Consider the following 17,627-nt stretch of genomic DNA (forward strand, 5'->3'; position numbering starts at 1 on the left):
TCGTCAATTCCCTAAGACGGTCTTCACATTGGATTCGGAGCCGCATGACGCGGTGTGCGAGCGGGACATTACTATACACGTGAATAGCGTTATCTCGCTCACACCACCTGCGAAACCGCATCAGTGTGATAACCGCAGAAGTACCCTATATTTCCTTATCTATATATACGCGTTACGATTTACATAGTAACAATATTTAAATACATAAAGTACGTATAAATAAATGCATTTCATATGGCAAACGTAGGAATGTTACGTTTCTGAGTTGGGGGACTATTCTTAGGCAATAAGCGAGTTCATAACGAAAATCGAAAACACAATCACATAACATCGAAGCTTAGAGCATTTAATAACCGGAGTCACCCTTGAGAGCTTACCCCTCTGCCGAAAACCTTGCACAATTGTGCATACATCTGTATGGACTGACGTTTATCTGACATGGCTATTTGTACACATACATACATTTGACGTGCCCCTCCCCGCTAAAATTGGCAGACTGTTTTTACAAAAAATTACAAACAAGGCGTCTCCAGTTACTAAATGCTGCATCGAAGACATCAGAATTTTACTTTCAAAAGAAGTAGTTATATAAAATTGACCGTCCATAAGTGGTTTTATATTGTGTCTTTTTCATTTGACATGAAGACGTTTTCTGCGTAAAAAAACCTTAAATGTGATCCTTGGAATATGTGCGATAACTATTAAATTAATTTAGTTCATAGTTCGTATCGTAGTGCATTATTTATTGTAGATTACATTAAGTTATCTAATATATCACTTCGCCACAACACTTTGGGAATTAAACGAAATGCTAAAATCAAAATCAATGAAAACTGGTACTTTTTGAATGATCTCGTAGGGAACGTGCATAGTGAGGGGCAGCACAGGAACCCTCTGTTAATTAGCGCGAAGTGTAAATGTCAAGTTTAAGCTTCCAATGTAGCTCACAAGATGGCAGAACCTTGAATTCACAAGAAAACGCGTGAACTCTAGAGGGCAGCACATGCTTTTTGGCGTGAAGTGTCAATGTATAGTTTATGTTTCCGTTTCAGGCCACAAGATGGCAGACCTTCCAACACGCACGGCTCCTATATAAAATGTACCTGTGTTTATTGATTTTCAGTGTATAATTAGTGAGCATTAATGAGCATCGCTTCGCAGTCAGAGTTTGGTCGTAGGTGAGATCAGAATAAATACTTGGCGCGGTTTTCAACACGCGTGGTTTTGTCATGATTTTAACCAGACCGTATATTTATTTAACCAGACCCTTATTCATAAAACTTTACGGGCCTGATTTAGTTAATTTATGTTTTATCCCTTTCTTACAAACACATAAGTCAAAATGACAGATAAGGACACACGATTGTTAGCTAATTGAGGTTTGTAGAGCGTTTATGAATAAGGCGGTTAAACTTTACGATAATACTCCGTTTTAGCACGCAATTTTATACTTTATCATAAAGCGCGAAGGTGCATTTTAAGTTGTACCTAGTTGATAGTGTTGGTCGTATTAATGAAAATAGTATTGAAGACCGTTCATTAAAATGTTTTGTGAGATACAATGAAATTTTCACTATACAGACTTACAAAAAAAAAGCCTTTACAATTAAACTAGTAAGAGTTGGGTTAATCCTTAATTTCACGCCATAGGTAATCATAACATATAGCTATTTCGCCTCCACAAAGCACTTTCGCTACATACCGGGAAACTCATGGTATCTTATTAAGGCTATGACTACAGCTTAGCGATAAAATGAGTAAAAGAAAAAATCCAATTGTATTAAACTTCACTGTATCTCCCAAAACATTTACGTCTGAAATAATACTTTTAAAACAAATCGTATTTAGTCCAGCTATCTTACGATTATCGAAAAGCTACGCAAGTCGGGAAAAAGTTCTATAAAATATGTATCAAGGTCCGTAATCATAGGGGCGGGAATCCTATATGGAATTCGTATAACTATAGTCTTATGCTTCCTACATTTATACGTTAACCGCACGCGAAATGCCATAATGACATACGGCAAACGGCAGCGGAAAACGTGGTATTACTTTAGACCTATTTGAAATGATGCTTATATAACATTTTGTCATTGAACGTTGTTTGTGAAACAAGTTTAGGAATAGTACATTACGATACACGTGCGAAAAGTAGGAAATTCCCAACGAGTGGCGATTAATTGAAACACGACCGAAGGAAGTGTTTTAAATCGACACGAGTTGCGAATTACCTTTTCGCACGTATATAGTACAACGTTTTACAGTACATATGGCCCTTTAAATTTTTGACACAGGCACGTATTGTCCTTAATACCGCCCTAGGGCGGTAAAGTAGCACCATATGTATTGTGAAGAACTATACAAACAATTTGATTCTTAACAGCAGAGTTTCTAGATACATTAGGAAACTGACGAAAATAAATTAAATACTGTAACAAATAGGTCTAAGAATCGTTGCCAATATATTCCTCGAGTTAATCATTTCTAAATAGCTAATCTATATCTAAAGATATACAAAAACTGGGACTGAAAGCATCATAGAAAACTTCTTACACCTAACAGTCTGTTCCTAAGGGAGGTTCCTAAGGTTCCTATTCCATCTATCCAATTTTTTGGTCCAGTGTGTATTGCGTCTCAAGCCTCGTCTCCATATCGCGCGGCAAACCATCGAACATTGTCTCGCGCGGCAGCCGCGCGCAATGGATACCGGGCTGCCGCGCGAGCCAACTCGATGGCTTGCCGCGCGATATGGAGACGGGGCTTTACATTTTGCTTAATGAGAGAGCGAGACGCAATGACATTGGACAAAGAAATTGGATAGGTGGAATACCACCCTAAGGGTAAAATCTCTTTCCTTCAAATGGAGTTAAGAGTTTTAAATTTGAAGGATTTGTTTCTTTATCGCTATTTTACGTCATTGCCGTGCGTAGATAACCATTACTATACCGAATTGTAATAAACCTTAGAAGAAACAGCATATCTCCTTACACATGGATTATGACAGGATTTGTCCCACGGAGTGGACTGATATACAGAGGTAGGTTATACAAAACCGATATACAAAACTGTGACTCCACGACAAGCCGATTTTGTTCCTACGCATACATACTTATCGGGTTTGAGGCATTCACCGCTCGACCTCAACTTGCGAATGTGTGCGTATCACGTATAAACACGAGAAAAACGTATTAAGAAATAAGTTTTGTCGTAGCCGGGTCAAAATTCTTGACGTTGTCTTGTTTCTGGCCACTCTGTCACGCTTCTATTTTCGTCTTTAACAAAAAAAAGCTGAGTGCTATTACGTCTTTCTAGCTGTAGATTATAATATAATACTTTTGAGAAAAATCAAAAACTAAACCCCAAACAAAAAGCTCCACCCCGTCACATTTTTTGGGGACAACGACTATAATTTTGACCCAGCCCTACCTCGGCTTACATTTCAACTCTATGGTTATTTCTTAAGGGTGTGTCAACCTATTTTGAGCTTTAGTGTGTTATACTTAAGGTATGTTTTGTCGGTGTAAGAAGAATTGGTCGGCAGCTCACTGGTCCCATTCCGCCTGGTCGACGCCCTCCATGCTGTCCTGCTCTAACTTCAAGTCCATTGCCACCTTGGCGCTCATGGATTTCATTATCTGTTGACAATAGTGTATTATACTGTCATATTTAAAATAAATTATTTTACACCATGCATGAAATAAAGCACCAGATAATTATTAGAAAAACACAGATAGGAGTTATTTTTAAACACAAGTTTTATTTAATAAATCGGATAGAAATATAAAAAGTAGGTGAGTTGACCGTGACGTCACGATGTTATGTTTCATATAAATTCCACATTAGCAAATCGTTTTGACAGTTCTAAAAAAGTAACTGATTTGACTAGTAGGAAAATACCCTATTAAGAACGATGGTATAATCAGTATAAAACTATAAAATAATACGGTCATACGACGAAGCCGTCTAGACAGGGCAATCGTGCGGGGTGCGAGGAGCGAGGGGTGGGCCGCGCGCACCCGAGCTGCATACATCGCCATTGTTAGTAGCTCTGTACTCCTTACAGAGGTAGCGTGTCTTATTTGAAATGTTTTAATTTTGGGCAGTGTGTAAAAGTTGTGTAAAACCCTACTGTGATCTTGTGCGGTGTCGGCATTTACTCAAACATCAAAGGCGTCGGTCCACTGTTACTTTTTACACTGTGGTATAATTACAACATTTAATGACATAGGTACTTAGCACAGAATTTTTACACAACACAGACTTATTTTCAATCTTTGTTGCAAAAAACAACATTTTGATTTGTTGACCAATAAGGACATATTGCTATTTATTTTTATGTATAAAAACCCGGACAAGTGCGAGTCGGCTTCGCCCACCGAGGGTTCCGTACTTTTAAGTATTTGTTGTTATAGCGGCAACAGAAATACATCATCTGTGAAAATTTCAACTGTCTAGCTATCACGGTTCTTGAGATACAGCCTGGTGACAGACGGACGGACGGGCGGACGGACAGCGGAGTCTTAGTAATAGGGTCCCGTTTTTACCCTTTGGGTACGGAACCCTAAAAACTCTGGAATGATTTTCGGGCAGTTCGGAGTAATAAACAGTTACAGATGTAATGCATAATTGTTTTCCATCTTATTTTCTCGGAAACGTTCGTATTTGTCATGCTACTTCAATCAACCTCAGTACTTTTTGTACAGAGACTGACTGAAATAGCAAGACACGTTCGTACGTTTGCGTGAAAATACGATGGAAAATAATTATGCACTACTGTACAGTGTTCAAATTTTGGAGAACAATTTTTTAGGACCTTCAAAATGTCCAAATCTAGCAGGAAATAAATAAATATTAGGGGACACCTTACACAGATCAACCTAGCCCCAAACCAAGCAAAGCTTGTACTATAACTAACCTACCAAACTACTACTACTATACTAGCTTTTACTATGTCTACCGTCTCCAATTCTCCCTCAATTGCTCAAAGGTTAACTGGAAGTGATCCCTTAAAGGGATAAGTTCGCTTTTGTACTAATGATGAATGTTATTTTTCCTGTTTTGTTTTTATTTCTTGTACAAAAAGTGTTTTACCACTACTACTACTAACTTGTAAATAACTTTTAATAGTGAATAGCCTCCTAAGTCCTGAGTTCCTTTAAAAAGAACAAATTAAAATCGAATTTTGAACTAAAAAGAAGGATCCAAATACAAAACTGCAAAAATGACTCTGGGTCTTATGCTCTGGTTTCGTAGGATAGCGGTGCCATCATATAGCGGCCGTCTCCATACAAATACTACGACATCCATATTTAGCCGTATTATTTAGTATGGAGACGGCCGCTATATGACGGCACCGCTATCCTAGGAAAACCGATTTTTAGGAGGATAGGTGTAAAGGAAACTCACGCTGTCCTGTTTCTCCTTAGGGTCGAGTGGCACGTGTGACTTGATCAGGTCGGGCTTGGGCTTCTGAGGGGGCTTCGCCGGCTCCTTGGCGGCGGGCACGGAATGCGCTGACACTGTAAAGTGTACAAGTATAAAATGAGCTTAGAATACATATAAAAGTTAAAAATTAAAATTAGTATGGGGAGCACATCGTAACTGGTGAATTTCCAATGTAACGTGGAACTCCGGTAGCCGTTTAAGAAGTGTAACACTCTTAAGGTAGATGTCGCTAGGGTCCCCTTGACCCGTAATATGGTGGAAAGATTTGCCGGCTATGGATGAGGTCTCGGTGGCTCAGATGGCAGAGCGCTGGAGTATCGATCCAGAGGCCGTGAGTTCAAGTCACACCCAAGACAGTAATTTTTCCACTTTTAAATTTATTCTAAATTCAGTAGCATCGTTAGCAGACGTTTATGCTTGTTAAAAATTGAAATAAGTATAAAAAGGTCAAATAGTAAAATATTGCCGCGACTATCAGATATACACACACATACACAACATGAACATTTGTAGATGATTAAGCTTTTAATATCTGGGAGACCGAGTTTTGCTCGGAAAAGATATAAAAACTCAAAAATGCGCGTTTTCCCAGAGATAAGACCTTGCTAAAGTGTCATTCTATGGAACTTGCTAACTATGTAAACAAAAGTCACTAGTAAATTCATCACTCTTTGACAATTTCAATATGGCGGTTTGTTTACATAGTTAGCAAGTTCCATGGAATGACACTTTAGATCGATTTATCGCCACCGAAAACCCCCATATAGCAAATTTCAATCGTTAGAGCCGTTTCCGAGATCCCCGAAATATATAAGTAAACAAGAATTGCTCGTTTAAAGGTATTAGATAAGGCACAAACACATGATTAACTCCTTTTTACGTCTTTTTGTGGAATTCAAAGTTTTTCTTTTATTCTTTTTGACAAACTTTTCTTTTGTAAATATCTACCATAGGCACAACTCGGACAACGCTTATATGACGTCACAGCGATACGATGCCGATCTGTCAGAGTCAAGTGAAAAGTGACGTTTTCGATAGAAGAAATGTCACTTTTGATAGATAGATAGATAGATAAATAATGTATTGCCACAACGAGGATTTTAGGTTACAATTATTTTTACACACTTAAGCTGCGTGGTTTCAGCGCTGATTTTCAGCCTGCCCGAAATTGAGGCGGTGACTCAAGGCGACTGCTAAGTACTAACTTATACTATATGAATTAATATATTTTATTTATTTATAAGATTAAAAAAAATAACTTAACCGAAACAAAAGTAAAGAGCAAATTTAGCTTAAAAAGAGAGAATAATAAGTAGGTAATTTAATTATTTCACCTTTTGCAACTGGCAAATCGGTATCGTACCGCTGTGACATCTTATAAGCATTGTTCGAATTGGGCTGCATGTGTGTTGTGGAAATGTAGTGTGTATCTATTTAAAGTGTCATTCTATGGAACTTGCTAACTATGTAAACAAAAGTCACTAGTAAATTCAACATTCAGAGACAATTTCAATATGGCGGTTTGTTTACATAGTTAGCAAGTTCCATAGAATGACACTTTATGTACTCACATGGCTGCATTCCAGGCGGCTGCAGACTGGCTGTGCGCGGGTTGATGTGGTTATTAGAAAGCCAGGCTCGCGATGATTGCCACGGCTCCCACGTTACTAGTGTCGGTGGGAACAGATCGTCTTGGAAAAGCTCGCTCTGAAAACCAACCATCTCGTTAACTTGCAGAAAATGTGTCAAGATGTCAATGGACAGACCGGAGCTTAACCCACTTGTTAATAAAACTAAAAAGTCTTTCCCTGAATTTTTCGATATACATATTGTCAATTAGCCCCTACAAAAAAAAAAAAAGATTAATGTGGTGTTATAACAGACTGCAGTAACAAGGGCTTAGAACGCACTGCTATTAATTTCTTGCGATTTGAGTCTAATTTCTTGCGGTTTCAGTGCGTGCGCTTATGAAGCATGCCGTACGTTACACTTTTTGTGGTTCTGAAACCGCAAGAAATTAATCGCAGTGCGTTCTTAGCCTAAACCAAGATCGGGCTGCTTCTACTCCAAGCAAACTCCGCTTACGACTTACAAGAAAATGAAGCTACTTCCACACTACTTTAGTGTAGGAGAAACACAGTTTATTTCAGTTGCATCCATTGCACTCAAAGAAATATCTACAAAAATTAAGTTCTAGACATGAACATAAACCGTTGTAGTAATAAATGGTGTAGGATTTAACCTACTTAATTTATTAAGGGAGATGGAATATATTTCCGACTATGATTTTGAACTATATTTCAAAGTGTTAGGATTCAATTTTGCATAATTTCTGACACTGACTGACGTTAAAGGGTTAACTAACCTTTATCCTAGGCACAGTGAAGGACAGAGGCTCGATATTGCCGTTGGTCAGCCTCAGCGCCCTCGCGAATTCCACCTGCAATGAATAATCATCCCTAAATTCATAATGTTGCATTTCACTACAATATGTGACGTTTTTAACCAAAAGGTACCACCTTGTCGGTTGTCGATAAGGTTGATTTCAAATTGACGCTATATGGAAATAGCGCCTTATTGACAACCGACAATAAGTACCCTTTTGGAGAATGTCACATATGTCACTATAATAATGCTATAATGGTTCACCAGCACCATGAGATAAAAGTCTCCCGCTGATAGTATTTTATACAATCGTGATAAAGAGATAGTACAAAAGACATCAACGCACTTCGTATTAATTAAATATTAGCGCGTTGATGTCTTTTGTTTTATCCCTTGGCGACACGTGATTGGTCGAATTGCTGTTGACTAAAGCGTTTCGTAAGAAGTCATTACAGTCGAGCCGGGAGCCCAGATTGAATAGTATGCGATTACGTTTGGTATACGAAGTCTTAATTCAACCATTAAAGTCGACGAGTAGAATAAAATAAGGCGACGTACCTTTTCTACAGCGACCAACTTCTTGTTAAGGAAGGAGATGCCCTGGTGCAGCGTCGGTGAGCGGTGGTGTGACAAAGCACACAGGTAGGGAGCTTCGCTTGTCACCTCGTAGCAGTAGATTGTTGAGTCACCCTGAAATAATATAAAAAATGTAAAATATAGATGGTCAAGCAAATCTTGTCAGTAGAAAAAGGTGCGAAATTCAAATTTTATATGAGACGATATCCCTTCGCCCCTACATTTTTCAAATTTGCCGCCTTTTTCTACTGACAAGATCTGCTTGACCAACTTTATTTTACAACAATTTGATAAAAAAGAACTTTGGGTGTATTGCACCAAATTAACCATCTATCACTGTTAAAACGGTCGCATGTTTAATGGGAAGTTCCATGGCTCACTGCTGAGTGACGACGACCAGCCCGTCAAGTGTGGTTAGTGCAATTGACCCTAAGGTTAGAGGACCAATCGATGACTGTCCATTTTACGATATTAAGAACTAACCGACTTTACAAATAAAAGTATTATAGTATACCCGAGTCTAAGTAATCTGTCCGATGCAGTCATAACTATAGAAAGTATAGAAGAACAACAAGAACAACCACCTACAACTTACCCGTCCCGTGAGGAAGATGGTGCCGGAATCATGGTCGATATGCGTCTGTAATATTGCCGGAGACACATCCAAGCCCACAGTACACACGGGACCGCTCAGATCGCTCGCCTTGTACAGGTAGATTTGTCGCTCTGATACTCTGCAAACAAGTAAAAAACGTCAATCGATAATATGGAAAAACAAGCCAAATAAGAAAAAAACGTTAAAACTATTATATTTAGTACTCATAAATCCAATATTGGAGATGTTTCGATACTATTGGTCTGAAGTATAACTCTGTCAAACATAATATATGTAATATGGTCTTAGATATCTTATTATCTACTAATTAATTTCCCTAGGCACTCATAAACATTCAACTTCTTCTTTAGATACCATATGTTTTAAATTAAATGATGCTGTTGTCTAACGATTGAAGAGTTAGAACTTACTTGTCAAACCCAGTGACGACTAGATGAGTTTCGTTGAGAGCCCAAACTATCCTCGCACCGCGGCTGCCCGCTGGTCCGGGGCCGCTGCGGATAGCTTCCGTCGAAGATCGTGGCTTGAAGATCTGAAGCGAAATTAAAAGGTTGCATTCACTGTGTGATTCAACCCATACAGATAAAAGGCAAAAGTACGTAATCAAGCTACTCAAACCGCAAGAATATTAGCAAAACAAGCGATTATGATCTCATTTAGACTTGTACAAAGTTAAGTGTTATTTATATTCTGTATTGAGCAAATAACATTTTAATCTGAATTGTCATATCTGTAATAAAGATATCTTGATGTTGAACTTCGACTTAAGGGGCCCACTGATTACCAGTTCGCCCGACGATATCAGCCTGTCAGTTGTTCGGAACTGTCTTTTCGTCGATATCGTCCGGCGAACTGGTAATCTGTGGGCCCCTTTCCTAACAAGTCCATTCTTACAGACAGTAGCCAAATAATGTCCACAAGGCGACCAATCTAAAGCGAATATCTGCCCTGTATGTCTATTAGTAAGCGTTAGGGCCGCTTCAGCCACATCTAGGCTGAGATCCCATAATCTTAATAGTTAAGTTATTTATAAATTTATTATTTAAAACTGTCTTACCCTGACAAGTCCATCCTTGCACACTGTAGCCAAATATTCCCCGCAAGGCGACCAATCCAAGGCAAATATCTGCTCTGTATGCCCAGTAAGAGTAATAGCCGCTTCTGGTACATCTAGGCTGAGATCCCATATCTTAATAGTGAGGTCGTGTGCTGCGGTGGTGAGCACGTCGGAGGCGGTCGGGTGGAACCGCACTATGTAGATCTTGTCCGGGTGCGCGGAGAACGTGCGGTTTGGCGTGTTCGAGGACTCTTGGAGGCCTGGAAATAATTTATTTGGTGAGTGTCGCTTTGATAAAAGTTCGCAAGAGTAACGCTACTCTTTGATTACTTTTATTGATGATATTCCAATTTAATAATTGTGTGTCAAGTCTTGAAATCCTAAAACAAAACTAAACGAACTAAAACCTAAAGAATAGCGTTAAAATCTCGTGGATCCTGGATTGGACTGGATCCTTTTGTGGGTTTCATGTTTGAAAATTGCAGTTCTTATATTGCATTTTATCCGAGTAGGTCCTGTTAGGTAGTTCTCATAAAAAGTGAATTACTTTAGTACAAGACATGTATTCTGCATCGGTACTTGATATTATCAGGGTTTTCGTAAGGTTATCCTATAGATAGGTTAGGTTTGTTTTATGGTAATCCTGAAAAGTTACGCGTTTTTGAGAAAAACAAATTATGACTAACGAAAATGCGGACAAACCATAGACTTAAAACTTTTTGGGAAACAATAGAGACCCAGAAAGAAACGGTCAAGACTTACCTCCTTCCGGGATAATCCATTCTCGAATCATGCCATCATCGCAGGCCACTAGGAGCCTTTCATCCCTGAAGGGATCCCAGGCCCAGTCCTGCAGCACCGCGGGGTGTAGCAAGGCGGGGGGGTGTAGCCCTGAGGGGTGCGTGGGGGGTGCGACGGCGGCGGGCGTGGCGCCGCGCGGCAGCTCCACGATGGCGACGCGGCCGCCGCCGCCCGACACGGGCACGGCGCAGCGGACGCCGTTAGCTGCGAACAGAACGGTGAACACATAGACTAGGAATCCTCTAGACCGAGTTTAGGGCAATTATTTCATGCAACCGATGATGCCTAAAATGCGGGGGTGCGCGGGACGAGGTGAGCGAAATCCCGTGCCGTGATTGGTCCGTTCAAAGTCACGGACGTCACACAAAGACACTTTCGACTCGAACATGGAGTAAAATTACCGTATGCGTGGCAGAGGGGGTAGCGCGACTATGCTCAGTCAGGAGGATGTTTTGTCTGTGGGTGAACATTAGTTTTTTGCGGATATTTTTAGGGTTCCGTACCCGAAAAGTAAAAACAGGACCCTATTACTAAGACTTCATTGTCCGTCTGTCTGTCTGTCACCAGGGTGTATCTCATGAACCGTGGTAGCTAGACAGTTGAAATTTTCACAGATTATGTATTTCTGTTGCCGCTATAACAACAAATACTAAATAGTACGGAACCCTCGGTGGGCGAGTCCGACTCGCACTTGTCCGGTTTTTTCATCATTTTCTTCAACAGCAAATATTGTTTAAAATATGTATTAAAATTCTGATATTTTTTTACATAAACGACAGTCCTTCTATTATGGCAATTGTCGTGCAGAGAATAATGACGCGCGATTAAAACGCTCTAATTTGCCAACATTTAAATTCTAATTAAAAAATTACTCCCCTCCCCTCTCGGATACCGTAGCTAGCGGACGCGTCCCAATACTCCGCGCACATTTAATTTATGCTAAAATAGTTATCTTAAATCTCATTGGTCGCGGTAATCACATACTCTTTATCAAGTGCAGTGTCCCTGTCGCAATCTATCCTCGTGAGTGCAGTCAAAACGAGACAAGTGTATATCCAGTTAGACTATCACCCAACGGAGCTATCGGCTACGCGCTGCTACGAAATTGCTACGAGGCGCTACGCAGCGCACGCCATCAACGATCGTCTAGTATCTACTACGAAATACTTCGCTATAACTATTACAACTAAACCAATAAATAAATGAAGGACATGTCATCACTGACACGAACGCCACAAAATTCCCTGCCGTCGGAAACGCAGTCAAACCCAGATCTTACTGTGATGTCGGACTCTGAAAAGTCGGAATCCAGTGTAACATCTAGAAAGAGAAAAGATCGTGATTATTGTCTTGCCTCCCAAATGGAATCACTACTTACAATGTTCCAAGACTTGAAACAAGAACAAGCTACGAGCTTCGCTAAGATGGAAAACAATATCGCACAAGTTAAGGAGCAAAACGACAGTGTATACTCTATGCTGAACGATATACGTGCACAACAAACTCAGCTACAAGACCGTGTAGGAACACTTGAAATTAAAGAACAAGCTACCACATCGGTTGTGAACAACATGGGCCGCCAAGTAGAATCGCTTCAGAGAAAACTATTAGAAACCAGTGTAGAAATACGTAATATCCCCACTGAGAACACAGAAGAGGCATTCGCCGTCGTAGAAAAAATACATACGGCTCTGAACTTGGATTATAATAAATGTTTTATTCGTTCTTTGTTTCGTGCGCGCGGCAAACAAAATGAGCCAAGGCCTATAGTGGTTGAATTTTGTAATGTGACACAAAAAAATAACCTACTTAGGGGACACAAGAAGTTTAATGCTGCTAATAAAACTGGGCTGTAACCGCGAAAATCGAAGTTCGCAAATTGCGGGCATTTTTCTCTGTCACTCTTATTACGCCTTCATTGGAGTAAAAGAGAAAGATCCCCGCAATTTGCAAATATCGGTTTTCGCGGTAGCCCCTCTGACAAATTCAATACAGGTCACTTTGACTGTCAACCTATAAACACAGTATTTATAAATGAGCGGCTCACACCCAAATGTAGTCAACTACGGTTCCTCGCGAGATCCGGCGTAAAAAAAGGTGACTTCTACTCTTCGTGGACCTCCGGGGGAAGACTGTTCGTGAGGAAGCAAGAGGGCCAGCCAGCTATTGAAATTGCGGACTCCAAACAGTTGGAAAACACTCAAGCATGACTGTCAATACTTTTAGTTTTATACTTGGAATATACTAGTGCCTCTTTTTATTTATTAATTAACATGCATATGTGCTCATACTACATATTTATACTTATAGTCGTAAGTAATACTAGACCTCGCATCACACTAAACATAACCTATACACAATCACACCAAAAAAACCACACCAGAGAGATTCTAAAAAAGATAACCTATATGGAATTAAAAACCCCATATGTATTACTGTTTCTTATTGTTTTTTATAGTGGCAGGGTGGGTAACCTATTTACGTGCGGCGATAGTATTTTCACTTGTTTTATAATACATCTATTCTCGCAGAAAACACTCCTTACTGTGTTTTCTGCATATCTAACTAGTACTTATTTTTGGTATGATACTAAATAACGTTATTGAGGACATTGATGAAAATATTACCGCCGGTAAATCATTCCTAGTCGAAAACCCCAGCCAATGTAAACATTTATTACAAACTAACAAAAATCAACGTAGCCTAACTTTAATTACGCAAAATATAAGAAGTATATCATGCAATTTTGACAATTTCCAGGGTTTTCTAGCTAGTTTTGAAATTGAATTCGATATAATCATTTTAACTGAATGTTGGTTAAGTGATGACTTGATACTTCCCACATTACCCAATTATACATGTTATTCTACTTTGAAACGAATTAACCAAAATAGTGGTGTGGTAGTTTATATTAAATCCGACTTAAACTTCCGAGTGTGTGAACCTGACCTTGAAGATGCCAACTGTTTACTGATTAAAATTGATCAAGATATTGCTATCTTTGGTATATACCGACCGCCCTGCTATAGGTATATTGACCGATTTTTAACTACATTAGATAAAATTATGCATTCGATTCGAAGTTTTAAAAATGTTGTATTAATGGGTGATATCAACATTGATATCAAACATGACTCATCTGATCAGAGATGCTCCGACCTGCTGAACATGGTTGCCATGCATGGACTTATGCCTAGTCACTATTTCCCTACCCGGCAAAACAATTGCCTAGATCACTCAATTATTAAAACTAACCTCCCAACTACTACATTAGTGTATCAAACGAGTCTAACAGACCACTTCTGTGTTATAACGGCCATTACAACAAACTATACTCTCTCTTCGACACAGAATAAGAGATCCCAAATTAATTATGAAGCTGCCTGACAGGATCTCTTAAGTACTGACTGGAATCCTATTTTAAATTGTAGTGATGCTAATGTGTCTACAAACAACTTTCTATCAACTGTCGCCAGCATTATAGAAAAAAACATGACTATTACTAGGACTTCAAATAGGAAAAGAAGACACAAGCCATGGATAACGCCTGGTTTACTTCGCTGTATGAGACACAGAGACAGACTTCATTTAAAATCGCGAAAGTATCCTACAGATCAAATCCTGCAGATCTCATATAAGAGGTATAGAAACACTTGTAATCAAATACTTAATAAACTAAAGCGAAATTATGAACGTGACATGATCAATAAGCACAAAAATGACTTAAAAAAGACCTGGAATATAATAAAAGAGATATGTTATATTAAAAAACCTCAGACTGAACCGCTTAGCCTAATTAAAAATAAATCAGATCCTAAAGAGTCAGTCAACCTTATTAACGAATATTTTACCAATATAGGACAAGAGCTTGCCGCGAATATTACTACACGTCTCTGTCACACTCCCTCTAATGTGCCTAATGAACAACCTTGTATAGAGACCCCAGCTAATTCACTAGTATTGTTGCCTACTGATGAAACTGAAGTAACAAATATAATTATGACACTAAAAAATAGTTCTTCTACTGGTTGGGATGGTATACCATCTGCACTTCTCAAGCTATCAACTTCCTCCGTTGCTAAACCCATTGCTCACATTTGTAACTTAGCCTTATCCAATGGTGTATTCCCCAAAGCGCTTAAAAGGTCTGTAGTTGTTCCTATCTACAAGGCGGGGGATAAAGACAGTGTCACTAACTACCGGCCGATCTCACTACTTTCTGTTGTATCTAAAATCCTCGAAAAAGTTATAAATAAACGTCTTATACATTTCCTGCAAAGCTTTAACTTACTGTCAAGTAATCAATATGGTTTTCGAAATAATATTTCAACTACAGATGCAATTAATCACGTTGTCGGACATATTGTCAATAAACTCGATTCCAAATCCAAATGCGTAGGAGTATTCCTTGGCTTAGCCAAGGCCTTCGACACTGTCTCTATCCCAATCCTTCTTGATAAACTACTGAACCTAGGCATAAGAGGAACTCCTCACCTACTTTTCACTGACTATCTTACTGACAGAACTCAAGTGGTTAAAATAGGTGAACATAAAAGTGATGAGACGCTGGTAAAATTCGGGGTACCGCAGGGTAGCGTTCTTGGCCCTACTTTATTTTTAATATATATAGATGGCCTCTGTCGCCTTAAACTCCAAAATGCCGCTATTGTGACCTTTGCTGATGATACTGTGCTTATGTTTGATGGACCATCATGGCATGATGTTAAGTGCACTGCTGAAAGAGGCCTGTGCACTTACACAGCTCCCTGTAACTGCTACACACTTGAAGCAACTAATGTTGTAAAATATCTTGGTATAAATATAGATCAAAACTTAAAATGGAACTACCACATTAATTCTTTATGTTCTCGGGTAAGAAAACTAATGCATATATTTAAAAACATTAGGCATTTAAGGGATCCTGGTGTTGTCAAGAATGTGTATTTTGCACTATGCCAGTCCATCATATCATACGGTATTGAAGCTTGGGGAGGTGCCAAAAAGTCTCATATGATTGCAATTGAACGAGCTCAAAGAGCAGTTATTAAGGTGGCTACATTAAAAAATTTCAGATACTCAACAACCGCTATATATAAGGAATTTAATGTTCTATCGGTAAGACAACTATTTATAAAGTCCGTGATATTAAAACAACACAAGAAAGCGCCATCTGCGGCAGTTTCTGAGAGAAGGAGAAATCGGATTTTTGTCAATCCACCTAGTAGAACTAGCTTTGCACATGACTTTGCCTTTTTCCTTGGCCCATTTCTGTACAACAAGATCTCCATAAAGATCAACCTAACCCAGCTAACAGTGAACCGGTGTAAAGTGGCCGTTACCTCTTTTTTGAAATTATATGATTACGATGAAACTGAAAAACTTCTAAAAATTTCTGTCTAAACCTAATTAATTACAATTAAAAAACATAAATAGAAAAACACTGACTTGAATAATGCCTAAACTTTAAAAAATATTATCGTCCTCCTAAAACTTAAACCATCAGTTCATGCAACGCTTGATATATTTTACTTCATATTTTTGTATATACGTTGTGCTTCCCTCATATATTACATATATACATCCATTTATCCTTCTCAGTCTCTAGAATCTCACTGGTGATAACACCAACACACACACACACACACACATACACACACACACACACACACATACACACACACACGTACACACGTACACATAAACACTTATTTCCCTTACCATTTGTAATGTTTTCTTTTTTTCTTTTTTTTTTTTCTTTCTTTATCTTTTATAATGATACTTATATTTATATTTAGTAATGCATAAATGCTATGTATACTGCGTCTAGACTTAGTTAGATTAAATGTGATCCGGGAGAGGTGGTGCTTCCTGCCGTCATACAGTTTTTACTAGTACGGAGGAATCGTTTCCTACTCTCATGAACATCATGTTGTAAGATTAAAATTGTACTCAAAGGAAGTTAAATAAATAATAATAAATAAATAAATACTATAGATACTAAAATGTAACAAAATTGGAAAATGTATAAAGACGTGACAATAAACTGTCGACGTAAGCTTTTAGGAATCCTACAACGTGCTTTTACCGATTTGCTTCATACCTATTTCTAAGGGTACTGCACCTGTCCATCTTTGTCCAATGTCATTGCCTCTCACTCTCCCATTAAAGCAGAATATGAAACGCAACACACATAGGACAAAGAAATTGCTTATGTGGAATACAAATATCACCCTATAACATAGACTAGGAATCCTCTAGACCGAGTTTAGAGCAATTATTTCATGCAACCGATGATGCCAAAAATGCGGGGGTGCGCGGGACGAGGTGCGCTCACAGTCCCGTGCCGTGATTGGTCCGTTCAAAGACACGGACGTCACACAAAGACACTTTCGACTCGAACATGGAGTAAAATTACCGTATGCGTGGCAGAGGGGGTAGGTAACGCGACTATGCTCAGTCTGGAGGATGTTTGGTCTGTGCCCTAAGGAAAAACGAATTTTCATAGCCATATCATACAAATTGTTGAAATCTCACCATAAAATCCATTGCATTCTCCCGATATCTGTCGGCTGATATTTTTGATATTCTCCACGTGTGTCGACTTGTGTCCCGGCGTTCCTTTCAGATGACGGAATTTTGATACTTTTCCTAAAAACAAGAGATATCAAATGTAAACTTTTATTCAGAAGGCCACGTTAATATACGATACAAGTGCGAAAAGTAGGAAACTCGCTACGAGTGGGGATA

The 17,627-nt window shown here is 38.9% G+C and overlaps 1 protein-coding gene across 1 annotated transcript in view; it reads right to left on the minus strand.

Moving 5' to 3' along the window:
- Window positions 1–3,485: 3,485 nt before the first annotated feature.
- LOC134794699 (coronin-7) overlaps window positions 3,486–17,627 on the minus strand; it is a 31,023-nt gene continuing 16,881 nt past the window's right edge. The window contains exons 14-23 of the mRNA XM_063766472.1: window positions 17,415–17,528; window positions 10,842–11,084; window positions 10,080–10,339; window positions 9,433–9,554; window positions 9,002–9,140; window positions 8,389–8,520; window positions 7,811–7,885; window positions 7,017–7,152; window positions 5,407–5,519; window positions 3,486–3,635 (exon numbers count right to left, since the gene is read on the minus strand). Of these exons, the coding sequence (XP_063622542.1) occupies window positions 3,543–3,635; window positions 5,407–5,519; window positions 7,017–7,152; window positions 7,811–7,885; window positions 8,389–8,520; window positions 9,002–9,140; window positions 9,433–9,554; window positions 10,080–10,339; window positions 10,842–11,084; window positions 17,415–17,528 (1,427 nt within the window). The 3' untranslated portion in view covers window positions 3,486–3,542. The remainder of the gene's footprint in view (window positions 3,636–5,406; window positions 5,520–7,016; window positions 7,153–7,810; window positions 7,886–8,388; window positions 8,521–9,001; window positions 9,141–9,432; window positions 9,555–10,079; window positions 10,340–10,841; window positions 11,085–17,414; window positions 17,529–17,627) is intronic.

The sequence above is a fragment of the Cydia splendana genome, chromosome 11, assembly GCF_910591565.1.
Source record: "Cydia splendana chromosome 11, ilCydSple1.2, whole genome shotgun sequence".
NCBI lineage: Eukaryota > Metazoa > Arthropoda > Insecta > Lepidoptera > Tortricidae > Cydia > Cydia splendana.